The sequence below is a fragment of the Camelus bactrianus genome, chromosome 5 (genome assembly GCF_048773025.1).
Source record: "Camelus bactrianus isolate YW-2024 breed Bactrian camel chromosome 5, ASM4877302v1, whole genome shotgun sequence".
Taxonomy (NCBI): domain Eukaryota; kingdom Metazoa; phylum Chordata; class Mammalia; order Artiodactyla; family Camelidae; genus Camelus; species Camelus bactrianus.
In genome coordinates this window covers 59,231,783-59,246,906 of record NC_133543.1, presented here as the reverse complement: position 1 = coordinate 59,246,906, position 15,124 = coordinate 59,231,783, and the positions used below count along the sequence as shown (strand labels likewise).

Genomic DNA, 15,124 nt, shown 5'->3' with positions numbered 1-15,124 from the left:
GAGAGTTGCTGATAGACTGAGGCTAACAGGAATGATGAAAGTCTTCTTTGTTTTCCTAAGAATGGAATGAAGTAAGATGGTGACTAGAAATTGACCCAACATTACAAACTGACTATACTTCAATAAAAAGGAAAAAAAAATGGTGGTGACTGATGGACTAAGATCTTGGAATTGGTGGCACTGCATTAACTCAAGGGCACACATGTTGGGTTAACCAGGTGAGGGATGTCTGGTGCCTCCTTCAGATTCATCCAGACTCTTCCCATCCTTTAGATCACCACTTAAATGCCACCCTTCTGCTAAGCCTTTATCTCGCCCATAGTTTTCCCCATAGAGCTTAAATGTTCCGTATCCCTTTTACCTACTGCTGTCAGTACGTACATGCATGGACCAGTGGTTCTCAAACATCAGTGTGCTTCAAAGCACCTAAAGGGCTGGTTAAAACACAAATTGCTGGGTTTGTGATGGAATCTGGGAATTTGCTTTGTTAACAAGTTCTCAAGTGATGCTGATGCTGCAGGCCTGGGGACCACAGCTTGTATGCTACTGAACTAAACTAAGGACCTATGAGAGGTACAAATAATTTGGAAGCTTTAGGATAGACTAGTGTGCCAGACTAGTCTAGAAAAATATTCCAAGAATCAGGCATGATTTAAGGGCATGCAAAAAAAAAAAAAAAAAAGAATGGAATATTTTGCCTAGCTCCATGAAAGAAAAATGTCTCAAGGGAAGCATCAACATATCCCTACTGAGCAAAGAGTTTTCTTAAAAGAGGTCAACCATGGGTATAGATTTTTAAAAATCAAATTAAAAATGAAGTGAAAACCACAGTGGTGACTATACTTTTATTTTAATCATGAAGAGCTAAATATTAGATGAGCAAGAAGTGCACAATTGTTATTTGGGGGAAAATAAGGATAGAGCTAGCATACTACGTTCCATTTAGAGTCCTATGTTGTTATTGTTCGTAACAACTGAGACCTGGAGATACGCACCATTTCTAAGAGCTGGTCTTATAATTACCTATTTGATTGCCACATCTAATTATTCCCTTAGGTTTACCTGTTCCTGATAGTTACCGTGCAAATCCGACTTAAGTAGATGTACCAAATCTCTGCGAGTGGTGGGTGTAATTTGCTCTGCACGTCACTAAAGTGTTGACCATGGTTGGCAAATATGCTAAATTGCACAACCAAAGGTGCAAAATCCATCCTGACATTTGCAAACATCAGTCATTTTGCTTCTTTTGCTAGTCAAACTCCCACTAAGCTAACGCAACAGTATCAGTGACAATCGGCTTAGCGTGAACAAAACAGCCATTTGATCATAGCCACACTATGTAACTTAGATGTATCAGAAGCCTTATTCTGATCACGTGGTCAGGCCACTAAATGGAGAGTGAAGTTAGATATCCGAGTAAATGTATCATTTCAGTTCCAAGCCTACACAACTGCTAATTTCACTATGATGATTCTCTCATATAACTGAAATTAGGTTTTTGAGTTGAAATGCACAAACATCCCTGTTAATGTTATCAACACCAAATTACCTGCTTTAGTCTTTTTGAATTATACGCTGTGAATCTTCATGTAAAACCTAAAAAACCACAGAAAAGAAAACAAATTTTCTAGACCTAATGGTATGCAAATAAATTATTCTGGACTAGCCGAATATAAATAAAGTTCATATTTGAGAACACATTCTTTTTTAAATAAAAAAAAAAATTTCAGAGTAAAGTTTTAGTTGCCCACCTGGAAAAGGAAAAAAAAAAATCCCCTTAAGTCTTAAAGGATACCAAAAATTCCAAATTGTTATAGTAAATACAAATTTTTAGAGAATCGATTGCTTTGTTGGAAAGGAGAGGTGTATGTCAGATTATCTGATTTCATTTTTACCATGGCTGAATGGTAGTTTCTGAGTAGCTGGGAGATCCTCAGAAAAATTACAGAAAAGAAAGTAACTTGTCAGTCTTTTAGGATATATTTGGTTCAGTGTCGTCAGAAGGTAGTCTGCCCTCTCCCTGGAATCAAGTTGCAAACACTATCCTCAATAGTAATTAGAGCTAAGCGGCAATTACAGGACGTATGATTTGTTCAGATGCACTGCCTGTCGCCTGTTTCCTAGCACCACATTTCACAGGAGCACCAGGTTGAAATGATGGAATTATTTATCTCTCAATGTAATACCTCGTAGAGTGCTCGAATGCAGAAGTGAACGTGGATTGTAATCTTAAAAACGAAGGTAAGCCTGGCTGACTGATCAGCATTTATACCTCAGGGAACTTTTTCATGAAGTATATGACAAAAATGTAGACCAGCAAAGATCAATTTTAGAAAAAGGAGAAAGTATCAGGATTAGCGCAAATAGAATTTGCTAATTTCTTGACTCCCATGCCCAGTATCACCTGGGTTTTTCTAACTTGTTTTTATTTAAATTCTAATACTGGATCACTTTGCTAAGTATGATAAAGATGTGACAGACTTCCCGTATTTCCTTTGTCTTTATGAAATACAGCTTTTCTTTTGAAGTGTATCTCACATTTTTACTAAGTGAAAAAAAAATGAGATTCATGTTTAATCCAAGTATACTAGAACTCTTTCTCTCTTTTCTATTCCCTTCAGGAAGTATATTTAAGCAGACAGTACATATACAAGAATTCACATTCAGACTGACAGAATTGTGGCTGATAGCCTGTAATAAAACTGAGTGACGTGGGTGATTTGCACTTTTGTCACATGATTTTTTATGCTAGGCATATTTAAAGTTTTTAATGTTCCATCTAGTTCAGGTCAAAACTCAATGGCTTCATGTTTATTTAGACCCTTGGGCATAGAAATCTCTCTGGAAACCAGGTAAGTTTAGCTGCTCAAGAGGGAGTATTATCTGTTATGAGGATAGATGTATTTTGTATGTATACAGTAGATATTTGTGAAACTCTCATTTTTATTTTGATTTTATCATTTTTGTTCCCCTCATCTAAAAAAACTTGTTTTTCTTTCAATTTTGCCATGTTTGAAACATGAGTAAATATTACTGTTAAGAAAGAGCTTAGAAACTGTTGGCACTAGGAAGTTGTTTTTATCCTGTTGTCCCCAGTGAGATTTCAGGTGGTTTGGGAAATACTGAAAGAACATCATCTTCTTTTATTCCACCTCATTGGTGGATTAGGGGTGTAAACAATGAGGGTTCAGTAGACTCTTGCAAAAAGTGAATAGATCAAAGCAAATGTGCATTATTTTTTCCAAGGTCCTAGAGACTGTAATGTGGGACCTCTTAGCAGATGCTGTTGCTCAGTGTAATTATCACTATTAGGCTAGTACCTGATTTTGGAAGAAATTTTTTTTCTAGCCCTGGGTCCATCATTGGCTTCATTTTGTGTATTTACTTTGTCATGGAATTATTTACCACTCAGCATCATTTTTTTTCATCAGAAAAAAAATGAGATGATCATAAGCCACATAACAGTTTAGAAGTCTACTTAATATAAGTAAAAGCGCCTTGTGCTCCTCAGTGAAAAGTTATAGTATTTGTATAACACAGGACAGTAATGATGAATTTCTGTAAAAGTATGTCATTAAGTTCTATGGTGGATTTAAGTTCTTAACTTGCCCTACTCTGTCATGCCGATGGCAGATACTACCTTGTGAGCACATATAAAAACAATCCCCAGTTGTTGCAACTGACATGATGACTTGAGACAGAACTGAAGATATGACCTTAATTTAATTGTTTTATCTTACCACAGGGACAAACTCTTCCTGATATTAGCAAAATCTTGCTATTAATCTTTTGATTTATAGAAGTAAATATTAAAAATGAAATTAATATGATACAGTTGCAAAAGAAGGCAAATGACAAATTTTATGAGTGCTTTCTAGTTCCCTGGCAGTATTGTGGTGAGAGACAGAGTCAGAGACGAAGAGACGAGAGAGATGGATAGGCACATACACATACAGAGATCAAAAGAGACAGAGACAGAAAGATGCTAGAGACATGAGAAAGTCAAGAGACATGAGAAAGGCAGAAAAGACAAACAGGTGATGGGGTAGAGACTAAGGAGACAGCAGCATAAGAGAGGCAGAGAAGGGGGTGTTAGAGAAAAAAAGAGACACAAGTCAAAGTTTGGAAACAGAGATTGTGCAATTTTGGAACGTTGGATTCTTTTTGCATTTTCTTTAACTGAAAACACACTCTGTCATATTAAATGCATTCAATACCAGGTCCATTTTTATGAATATTTACTTTCCATTTGTGTCCTTTAAAGCAAAGAGAGCTTAAAAGGCTATTTGAAGTTCAGAGGAGACCAAGAGTCAAAATAAATGTCCTTCTAAAAGAAAATATTTCCATTCCTTTGTTGCCTTATAAAGCAGATCATTGAAAAGGAAAATGATGAATGCTGTGATTAAATCCTCTCCTTTCCATGGGGCTCCTTATTAAAAAATCATTATGTCTTTGACTTTTGGTGTTCACTGGGGGAGTGAGGAGGAGTCATCTTGGAAGCCAAAGAGAAATTCCATAGGAAAAAAAAAGGTGTAAAGGTACAAGAATAAACATGCTACACAGAGACATTTGCAGTGTCATTTGCGATGATGAATCACTTCCAGTGAGGAGAATCCTTGGGCATTCACTGGTGGGCCTTATCTGATGCTGGTTTGCATATCACTAGTGTCCCAGAAGCTGCCTGCATGACTGAAACAAGCAGCATCAATTTCTAGGATGTCAGGACTATGGCAGAGTTCCAAGAAACCAGGCCAAGGATTGGCCATTCTGTTCAGTACCCACTAAAGACTCTCAGGAGTACAAGCATACCCTGGGTCACAGTACTCTCCATGTCTCTCGGGATACGGGTGACATCGTATTGTCTCCCAGTTGCCCAGCTCCTTTGTTTGAAGGAGTTAGATGCCTAGCTCAATTAGGTTGTTCCTACTTATACAGTTTTGCTCTGCTCTGCTTCATTCTATGCAGATTTCTGCCATACAATCAAAGATTAAAAAGAAGAAGAAAATCATAGTAGGAGTGAGATGTTAGGAAATTCCAAATAAGGCACATTGGTGCTAAATGTAGTCCAGTATGCAAAAGTCAGCCAAACTTAGCACTCTTCCTTTGCTCTCCAAATCCCCCTCACCCTTTTCCCCTTCCTAATGCCACAGTCTTCCCATTACTCACAACATTTGCTCACCCTACCCCTGACATGGCCAGATTAGTCACTCGTACCAGGTTTCCACTGGGATGGAATGGTGGCTTTCATGCTGCTTACACATAGCCTGGGCTTTCGGTGGGAGCCATCTCTTTTGCTTCGGGGTGAAAATGGCTTCTTGACTGATAAAGGACCAAGACTGGCCTTGTCTTCAATGGTCACTATAATTATAATACTCCATTAGAATTGTTCCTGAATTCTCTATAGTACATTATAATTATGGTAGCCATGGGGTACACAGGCAAAAAGGGAAAAGGATTTGAGCACAGTTTTTAACTGTTCTCTTTATTCCCAAATTGCATTTTCTAGGATCCAATTCCTTTATTTTTTTCTCAACATGGGTAACAGCTTTTGCATAGCTTTGAAATGTTTGGCTAATATTTAAGCTAAGGAGATCTCTTTTCTGTACCAAAGTGGGAGTAGAGAACACCAGCAGAGCAAATATTAAGTCTGTTTCTTTAAATTGAGCAAACTTCTGGGAGAAAAAGATGTTTTAAAAAGGACCATTAAGTAAATCACTATTCTTTTCTTTCCCCTTCTTCGGTTCTTAAATGTAAAGAGAGTAGACACTGAAGGTAAGAACCGAAATCCTGTGAAACTAGGAGGCAAACACTTTGTGTCCCGAAGCTAGAATTTCTAGCAGCAGCTGAGTGTGTTGACCTCCTGAGTTGTTGTGTGTGGCCCCTTCAGTCTGGCCCTTCCTGTGAGCTGCAGAGGAGAGAGGCCTAAAGACAGAGCTAGAGGCCTCAAGGCCCTGCTGCTTTGATCTGTCCCAATAGGTCAGTAGCCACTGCTTGGGAAAATGTGTCTTTTCTGATAGCATTTTTGTTGCAATTCTGATAGTACTTGAGTATAAGAACCACTGACTGAAATATGTGTGCCTCCTACTATGAAGCTGTTTGAATTAGTTATATGGATCCAGACAGTATGGTTAAAAGCATAGTTGGAATGAGTTTTGTTGTTCTCTTTTTTTTCCCCCATTGGAAATACTAAAACAATGATTTAAAATTAGGTGTTACAATCAATCTTCTGTCACTCTTTAAAATGGGAAGAAACATTGGCTCTTGGCCACACTGACTTTTCTCTTTCATTTAATTTTTTTCCATTATTCACATTAATAAAACCATTAAAATAAAATTCCTCACTTAAAAATGAATACTTCTAAATTTCAACCTAAATATTAAAAAAAGAGTCCAAATATTAATATACTTACATTTTTAAAGAAGATAAAGAATTCAATATATGATTTTTATACATTTTATATTGTACTGACAAATAGTCAAAACAGTGTCTCCAGGCAATGAGCTCTAAATTGATTCTACCATCAGTCAGGTACTATGCCAGATTAAGTTCTCCTAATCCCATTTTTCTCATACAGTATGAAGGGTAGATTCTGAAATTATGTTTATCTCTAAAATTTTATGAAATATAGTTCCTCTAGAAATATTCTACAGTTTAAGAAACATACTTGTTGTCTTTCCTAGGAAAGTTTGTATTTTCAGGAAAGTTTCTGAAATAAGTCATACTGCTATTAGGTCCCTAGCCTGCTATAAAAGGAGAGGAAAGAGTGCCTTTGTTTGTAACCAAAAGAGGCTGCAGACCTCATGAAAGCATCTTGACGCCATAGGCAGGAATCACTGGGCAAATGTAGCTCAGGACCATCTCCCTACGTCTTTTTGCCAGAAAATTTCGTCAGGCTACTGTGACCTCCCAATCCAGTCTCGACCTCAGACAATTTTAGTAAAGCCCTGTCTGGAGATCATTTTGGCTTCTCTAAAGACTTAGTAATTTAGGAACGAAGCACATGACATTCCCTTTTGATAAGTCAGGTGTATTAAAAACTATTTCAAAAACCTTGACAAAGTGTTTGTTGGAACCCTGTCTCCCCTCCTTAGAGTTTCCTTTTTTGCATGCTCATGCTTAATATCGGGTTACAAGTGAAGAAAACTAACAAAGCAAAAATTATTTAGATTTAGCTTAAGGAAGACAATCAGTTCTCAAGACTTTTGTGTGTGTGAACCAATTATCTTCTTAAATTTCGAAATTCTCAGATTTTTCAATGCTGCCTTCAAAAAGAGTTGCAATTAATGAAGTATGTCACATGTTTAATCAAACTATATTTTGTACTGTATAGTAAATAACTCTTACCCATTTTTCAGTATTTAAATATAAGAAACTCAGTGCATGGGCAAAATATTCAGCTATAAATTAACCACCACTGGGCTGTATGTATTCTATTGCCACACATCCAAAAAGCTATCCATTGCTTCATAGTGAAAGATTCATCATTTTGTGTAAAAGCTGGCATATTACTACCAAACCCAAAGGACATTGTGGTTTAATATCTATCATGATGTGGCTTCACTGCTGTTTTTTGATGCAGTACTTCATTATTGCTTATAAACTTCAGCGTGGTATGCAGAATGATTTATTTTTAAAGGCAACATCCTGCCAGGATGCTGCTGCTGTCAGAGCACTTTGGAGGGAACCCTGAGCTGCCCCAAGGGGGATTCAGGCACAAAACTGCCAATTGTTAAGATTTTATAGACTCAGAGTTCTAGATACACATTTTTCTCTTTGGCATCACTGGATTCTATGTCAGTCTCCTCTATCCACTTAATGAAATTCAGTAAGGAACATCAGCATTAAAGGGAACTTTTATTTTCTCACAAATCATTTTGAGCAAAATCAAGCTGGCAGTAGAAAAAAGAACTTGAAAAGACATTTATCCTAAAAATATACAAACTTGACAGTATCCGAAGATGTTCTTCTTATTGGGGAATTTTGCCTACATGTGGCAAAATAGTTTACTAAAATTAATAACATTGAACACATTACTTTTTTAAAATTTCCATTAAACTATAACCTATAGGAAAGTACATATATCATAAGCACATACCTGTGTAACTAGTACTAAGATCAAGTAAAAGAACATCTCTAGCACCCTAGAAGTCCCTCTCATGTTCCTTTCCACCCGCACCCCATCCTACCCTTTTTACAATAATAGTCACAATCCTACCTAACAGCATAGAATAGTTTTGCCTCATTTGGTATGTTAAAGAAATAAATAAATACAGCATGTTGATATGCCCCTTTATTTTAGTTTTTTCTCAATATTACATTTACAAGTTTTATTTGTTGTTTCATGTAATCATATATCATTTTTTCTTATTGCTATATTCCATTATGTGATTGTTCTGTTGTGTGAAGATATCAGAATTATTCTTTCTATGGTTGATGGGTAAATTGGCCAAATTCCAGTTTGGGGCTATTATATGTAGTCTTGCTATGCACATTCCAGTATGTATCATTCTGTTAAGTGTATATTTAGACGTGGAATTGCTGAGTCATTAAGTATGTATATATTCAGTTTTAGTAGACATTGCTAAATAGTTTTTCAATGTAGTTGTAACAAGTTACACTTCAAATAAAAGTTCTAGTTGTTCCATATCTTTGTCAGCACTTGTTAATCTGTTTTTCTTCGCTGTAACCATTCTTGTGGGTATGTAGCAATATCTCATTGTAGTTTTAATTTGCATATCCCTGATGACTAATGAAGTTGGGTGCTTGTTCATGTGTTTACAGGCCATTTTACTTTTGTGAGGTGTTCATTCAAGTCTTTTGCCCACTTTTCCTATTGTGTTATTTTTTTCTTATTGATCTATAGGAGTTTTTTATTCTAGATTCAAGTCCTTTATCAAAAATATGTATATATATAGTGAATATCATCTCACACTCTGTGGATGGTCTTTTCATTCCCTTCATTGTGTCTTATTCTTTCATTCTTATTCTTAATAAAGTATATTTATCAATCTTTTCTTTTTTGATTAGCACGTTTTGTTTCCTATTTAAGAAATCTTTGCTTACTCCAAGGTCACAAAGATGTTCTGCTTTTCTCTTTGTTGTTTACCTTCTAACCTCAAAACACTAAGAATTCCTGGGTGCCTAACAAAGTTTTAAATTTTAATACATTCCATTTTTCTATGATTTTTGTTTATGCAGTTCCCTTCACCATTCTCCCATACCCACCTCACAAAATACTAAACATTCCTCAAGGCTTAAGAGATAGCTCATTTATGGAGACATTTATGAATCTATCTCCTAACCAGATGTAATCTCTTTCTCTCTTAAACCTCAGTGACATTTTGTTGATAATATAGACCACTGACATATCCTGCCTTTTAGACATACTGATGGATTTAGCTATTTATGCTCTCCAGGGATATGGCATAGTGTCAGAGGGGTAGGAATAGTTCATAACTGCAGTAACTGACGCTTAATGAACACGTGCTGTGTGTCAGGCACATAGTTCTTGTATAGAAAAATCTCAAGTCCTATAATGCAGATACTCTTATTTTCCCCAGTCTATAGAAAGAAAGTAGAGGTAAAAAAAGTAAAATCAGTTGTCTGCGATCATATAAGAAGAAAGTAGTGGACCTGAAAGTCATCATTTTCCTCCTGAATTGGGGCTTTTAATGTGTATAGAACAGCATTGCCTGTAGCATCATGTTTATCCCAGAGTGAAAAGAAAAAGGAACGATACCTTCTCAAATTGGGAGTAGAAATTATATCTGCCTAGACACTCACAGTTCTCATTAGTATATTAAAAGCTCCAAGATGTTTTGCAGAAAAGAATCATTTTAAACTTTGTTGAAGTCAGCATTTTCTATATGTATTTGATGACAGAATCTTTTTCACATAACAGCTTTACAAATAGCCTACTTTTTAGAATGATGGCATGGGCTTTAGAGTCAAATAAACGGGAGTTTGGACCCAGGCCCTACCATATACTAAATGATCTTAATCTCTCTAAGGCTTACCTTTCTCAACTGTACAATGGAGATAATAATACAAACCTCACAGAGTTGTATTATAATTTAATAAAATAAAGGACACAAATCACTTAGCACAGTACATGGCATAGAACAGACTCTCCTTACATGGTAGTTGTTATTATTTTCTTATCTTCTCTTAGTAAGTAAAATAAATTCTGTCTGATTCAATTCATAATCCATGTGACTGTCAGCACTGTGCCTTGTACAACTGGTCCCCCATAAGTATTTACTGAATTAAATAATACTATTATATAGGAAGGTTATTTTTAGATAAATACATTCTTATAGAGCATTGAAAAATCTTATTTCAGTATTACTACTTCATTAAGCTCAAATGAAAGTTTCAAGTAATTCCCAGATGCAAAGGAGATCCAACATTCTAAGTCTCTTAGTTTGATGGTAAAATGTTTCTATCTACAGCTAGAGAATGTGTCTACATAACTGAGGTTTTTTCAGGTATCCAGTGTGGTTACCATAGCATAGTAGTGAAAAGCAGAATTCAGAAGTGAAATTGCCTAGGTTTGAATCCTGGCTTCTCCACATATAAACTATTAATTGCATTCTTATGGGACATGGACGTGTGGTATTTCCACGGTGAGAGTGATGACTGTTAGATCTTTGGAGTATGCGTATTTGTTCATGTGTGTTTAATTTTAGTACCGGGAGTTTAATAAATATATACACATCAAGTGATATAAAAAGCCTTATTTCCAAGCAAGGTGGAGCCCTATTATGACTTGATTTATTATGACATATTCAAGATTATATCCTATGCTTTGAAGCAGAAATACATGTAGGAGGTATCTTATGTAATATTGCCAAATAGTACAAAAGACAAAGGTTGGCTCTGTCCCATGAGGATAGCAATGTAATGGGAACATTATACCACCCTTTGTGTTGAAATAGCTGCTTATTATATTTTCAGTCTTTTTTTTCCCTCAGTGAGTCCTTGAGCTTTAGAGAAATTAAACACCCTCTTGCAGGCTGCAATGCATTTTGGCCAAATTTCTGTTTTTATCTCCCACTGGCTCTCAGGCATCCCGAGGTGAAGAGAAATGTTTCCCAGCAGCAGCAGCCAAATCTGAATAAGGTGACAGAGGGATCAAAGCCCAAAGTAACCTGTGCAAAAAATGCAGTTTATTCCCACTCATTTGCCACTTGCAAGAATGCCCTTTGAAGCAATCGGTTTCAGAGACACAATATTAAAAAGCAGGTTTTAAAAGCGAAAACAGCAAGGTTGAGGTGAGGGAATTGATGAAAGCATAGTTTATATTTATTCAGAAGATCTACTAGTACTTTAAAACAATCTGTGTTTAACATGGCAAATTGTCTGTCATTAAAATGCTAATGAAATGGTAAACAGCTGCTAAGTTTTTTATGCTAATGAATGGTGGCAGCTAAGTAGTTCTCAAGCCTTGTCTTTATTAGCATAGAGATTTGATTGGGTAAGGGGGATCATTGTGCATTCTGACCTTTGTTGATGGAGCAATCTGTTTGTCATGTTCCATGCTGCATTCTGTTTGATTCGAGTTTTGTTAGTACAAAGTGACTCTTTCCAGGCTCTCAGGGGCCATGTGCTACTGTGCTATCAAAGCCACCATTGTGGGCTTAGAGAAAGAATTTTGCTTCACTTTGGGAGACCTACAATGGCAAAATAATTATACATTTGTTCATCAGGCATGTTAAAAAACAAAATTCAACTGAGTAAATTTTAAAGATCTAATTGGCTTTATTGAACAATTCATGAATCAGGCAGCATCCCATCTAGTGAGTAGAGGGGAGCTCAAAAGGGAAGCTCTACAGAAAGGGAGGATTTTTAAAGGCAATACAAGAAAGTCATAAACAAAAAGCATTATTTCAGGCTTAGGTAACCTACCCGTAGGGGTAGTCTCTGTGGCAGACTACTTCCTCTTCATTTGGGGGACTGAGAGATCCCATGTGACCAACCGCCTCATTGGTGCTGACCAGAACATTCGACACTGACGGGTTAGGATTACATTGCTGGGGGAGATGGTAACTGCAGTTAGGTTAGGTATTAGCACAAGTAACTCCATTTTAGGCCTTTTGTTTCTTTTTTAACAAGCAGCTTTAAGTAGAATAATTCTGTATACTTTTATGCTTTAGACCTTTAACAATTATCATAACTGTAAATAGTAAAAGGCCGTTGGTCTAATGTAAGAAATACCTGTTTTTCAGTTTAGCCAAGATTTTAAAAGAAAGTTTTTAAAATAAATATTTTAGTAAATGCCCCTGCAACATTTGACATATTGATATAATACATCATCTTGGATCTGCAAGCTCTGAAGTCAGCAATAAATGTAATGTTACCTCGTTAGAAGAATAATGTGTAATTAAATGCAGGGTGGTTATGTGGATGCCAGGCTGAGATCAGAGTATTTACTTTGGCATCAGAAAAAAAATTTACTGTTTGACCTATACCTTTGGTTGATTCACTTTTTACTGAGCCCTACTCCATATTCCCTAATGGATGGGCTGGCCTCAGGACTTGTCATTACGGATAAATGCTTCAGATGCCCTTCACTTTTTTTCTGTTTTTAGGATCAATGTAAACGAGGTATGACAGTCCATTCAATACGGTTGCCAATAATGTTCTGGAATATGATGCAGAGTTTTTTAAAGAAATTCATTACTCAAAAAAATGTATCATTGAAATAAAAATTGTAATTATTCCAGGACACTGTGAAAGAACATTGGAGCATTTTCCCAAGCTGTTCACTTCTCCTAAAGCCAGCAGGGGGATTTTAGCCATATAATTATTTGTGGTCTTATATAGGCATGCCAGGAGAAATCGGAACCCTTGTCCACTGCGAGTGGTAACATAAAATGGTTCAGCCATTTTGGAAAATAGTCTGGAAGTTCTCAAAAGGTTAAGGCATACAACTACTATATGACCCAACAATCGCCAGTTCCACTCTTAGGTATACACCTAAGAGAACTGAAAACATATCACCACACAAAAACTTAGAAACACATGTTCACAGCAGCATTATTCATAATAGCCAAAAAGTGGAAACAACCCAAATGCCCATCAACTGATGAATAAATAAGCAAAAGTGGTACATCTATAATGGAATATTATTCGGCCTTAAGAAGGGATGAAATTCTGATAGATGCTGAAACATGGATGAACCTTGAAAACATTATGCCAAATAAAAAAAGACAGTCCCAAAAGACCTCATATTGCATGATTTCATTTCAATGAAATGTCCAGAGTAGACAGATCTGTAGAGACAGAAAGTAGATTTGCGATTGCCAAGAGCTGGAGGTGTTGGGAGGAAATGGGGAGTGACTGCTAATGAGTATGGAGTTTCTTTTAGGGATCATGAAAATCTTCTAAAATTGATTGTGGCTCTGGTTGCACAACTCTGTGAATATGCTAAAAATCATTGAATTGGATGCTCTAAGTGGGTGAATTGTCTGGTATGTGAATGATATCTCAATATGCCTGTTACATATATATTTTAGAAAGGGCATGCCAGAGCCTGTTTCCCAGAAAGCCACCTCACCAGCAGTTACTTATCTGCAGTATATCGAGGCTACCAGTAAAGAATGTTTGTTACTAGAGAGGAATGCTTTCAATCTCCTACAGACAGGTTAAAATTGTTAAAAGGATAGCTGCTAAAATAATACCAGTCTCCTTAGAAATAAAAGTTGAAGTCAAAACTTCGACTCTAACTCCTCCCTGTCCCTGTGCCCCATATCCTGCCCCTATCGAGGCCGTAATCACCCCTTTTAGATTCTCTCACTCTCCAATGTCCAAACAAACTAAGGGCAACTTCTAGTTTGTATTTTAGAGACCAGATTGTTTGAGTCATAATTTTCTTGGGAGCGGACAGTGACTATAAGAGTCCATGGTTTCCTCCCCTTGTCAAAACCCCTCTGATTATTTCTGATTTGCATAAAACGTGCCTACTAGCCCTTCAATAACTGTGAATAGTAAAGAGCATCTGGCTTCAAGAGGCTCCTCCCCTCCCCTCTCCTCCGTTTTTGACTAGTGAGAGGCAATGGTTGAACAAGAGGATGATCTCATTCTGCCCCACCCGCCAGCAGGATCTGTGTACCATGTGTCTCAGCAGAGTCTGAGCAGCTCCCGGCCTTTGCCATAGGGAAGCATTCTGCATCACTGTCTTAGATAGTGAGCAAGAAAACCCCTTCTAACTGTACTTTCTCATCCTGTGCCATTTGCTTACTTCCAGCCTAACTCTCTTGCCTGCAGGTTGCCACTCAGCAGTCTTGTTTTTCCAGCGTAGGTTGGGGAGGGAGATGGATGTGAGCAGGAGACTGAATTCATTTTTGTTTTGTTCTTGGCAGGCAGTACATGCCACACTACTACCCTTCCTGCTCTTGTGCGCACGCCTACCCTGATGATGCAGCCTTCACTGGACATCAAACCATTTATGTCTTTTCCAGTGGACAGTAGTTCTACTGTTGGGCTCTTTCCAAATTTTAACACAGTGAGTAAATGCATTTTTATTTTATTTATGTCCTCTTTAATATCTGTCTTTCATTATCATTGTGAATAGGCAATAGATGTAGCCTGTCTCCAAGTGTGTAATTTTAGACCATATATTGGATATACTGCTCAGCTGTATTATGAAAACTAATGCTTTGCCCTTGAGAGTTAGTCCAAACAATAGCCACCATATTTATTTTACAGATATTTCCACAGGTGACTTTTCACCTGTTGCTTTATACAGTTTTGACAGACTTTTCAGTGGCAAAAGAACCCATACCATTTCTGGGATGCTGTTCACATGCTCATGAATACAATTTAAAGATATCAAGCCACATCAATTTTTCCCTTCTACTAGAAAGGGGGAAAAGAAGTATATACTTCATCTCCCTGGATACATTTTTATTTGGGAGATTTTTTAGATAGACTCTTATACAAACAGAATTTTATTTGGAGGTTACTGGGGATTATGTGAATCTTATTCTATCAGTAAAAAAAGAAACAAAAACTCGTCTTAGACTACACATTAGTTGTTGGCATGATACTTTGACGTTCCATTTAAAGCATACAATAAATATTAGTGAATTACCTGTAATTATCAATGTTCTTCTGACCTTC

The 15,124-nt window shown here is 36.8% G+C and overlaps 1 protein-coding gene across 6 annotated transcripts in view; it reads left to right on the top strand.

Moving 5' to 3' along the window:
* The window catches only part of ZNF385B (zinc finger protein 385B), a 367,544-nt gene that overhangs the window by 271,474 nt on the left and 80,946 nt on the right, over positions 1–15,124 (top strand). For 4 of the 6 annotated variants that reach the window (XM_074363979.1, XM_074363980.1, XM_074363981.1 and 1 more), the window contains one exon: positions 14,365–14,507. In XM_074363979.1, the coding sequence (XP_074220080.1) occupies positions 14,365–14,507 (143 nt within the window). Of the gene's footprint in view, positions 1–2,012; positions 2,242–2,782; positions 2,853–14,364; positions 14,508–15,124 lie in introns of those variants that run through there. The other 2 variants (XM_074363982.1, XM_074363984.1) reach the window with 2 other exon arrangements.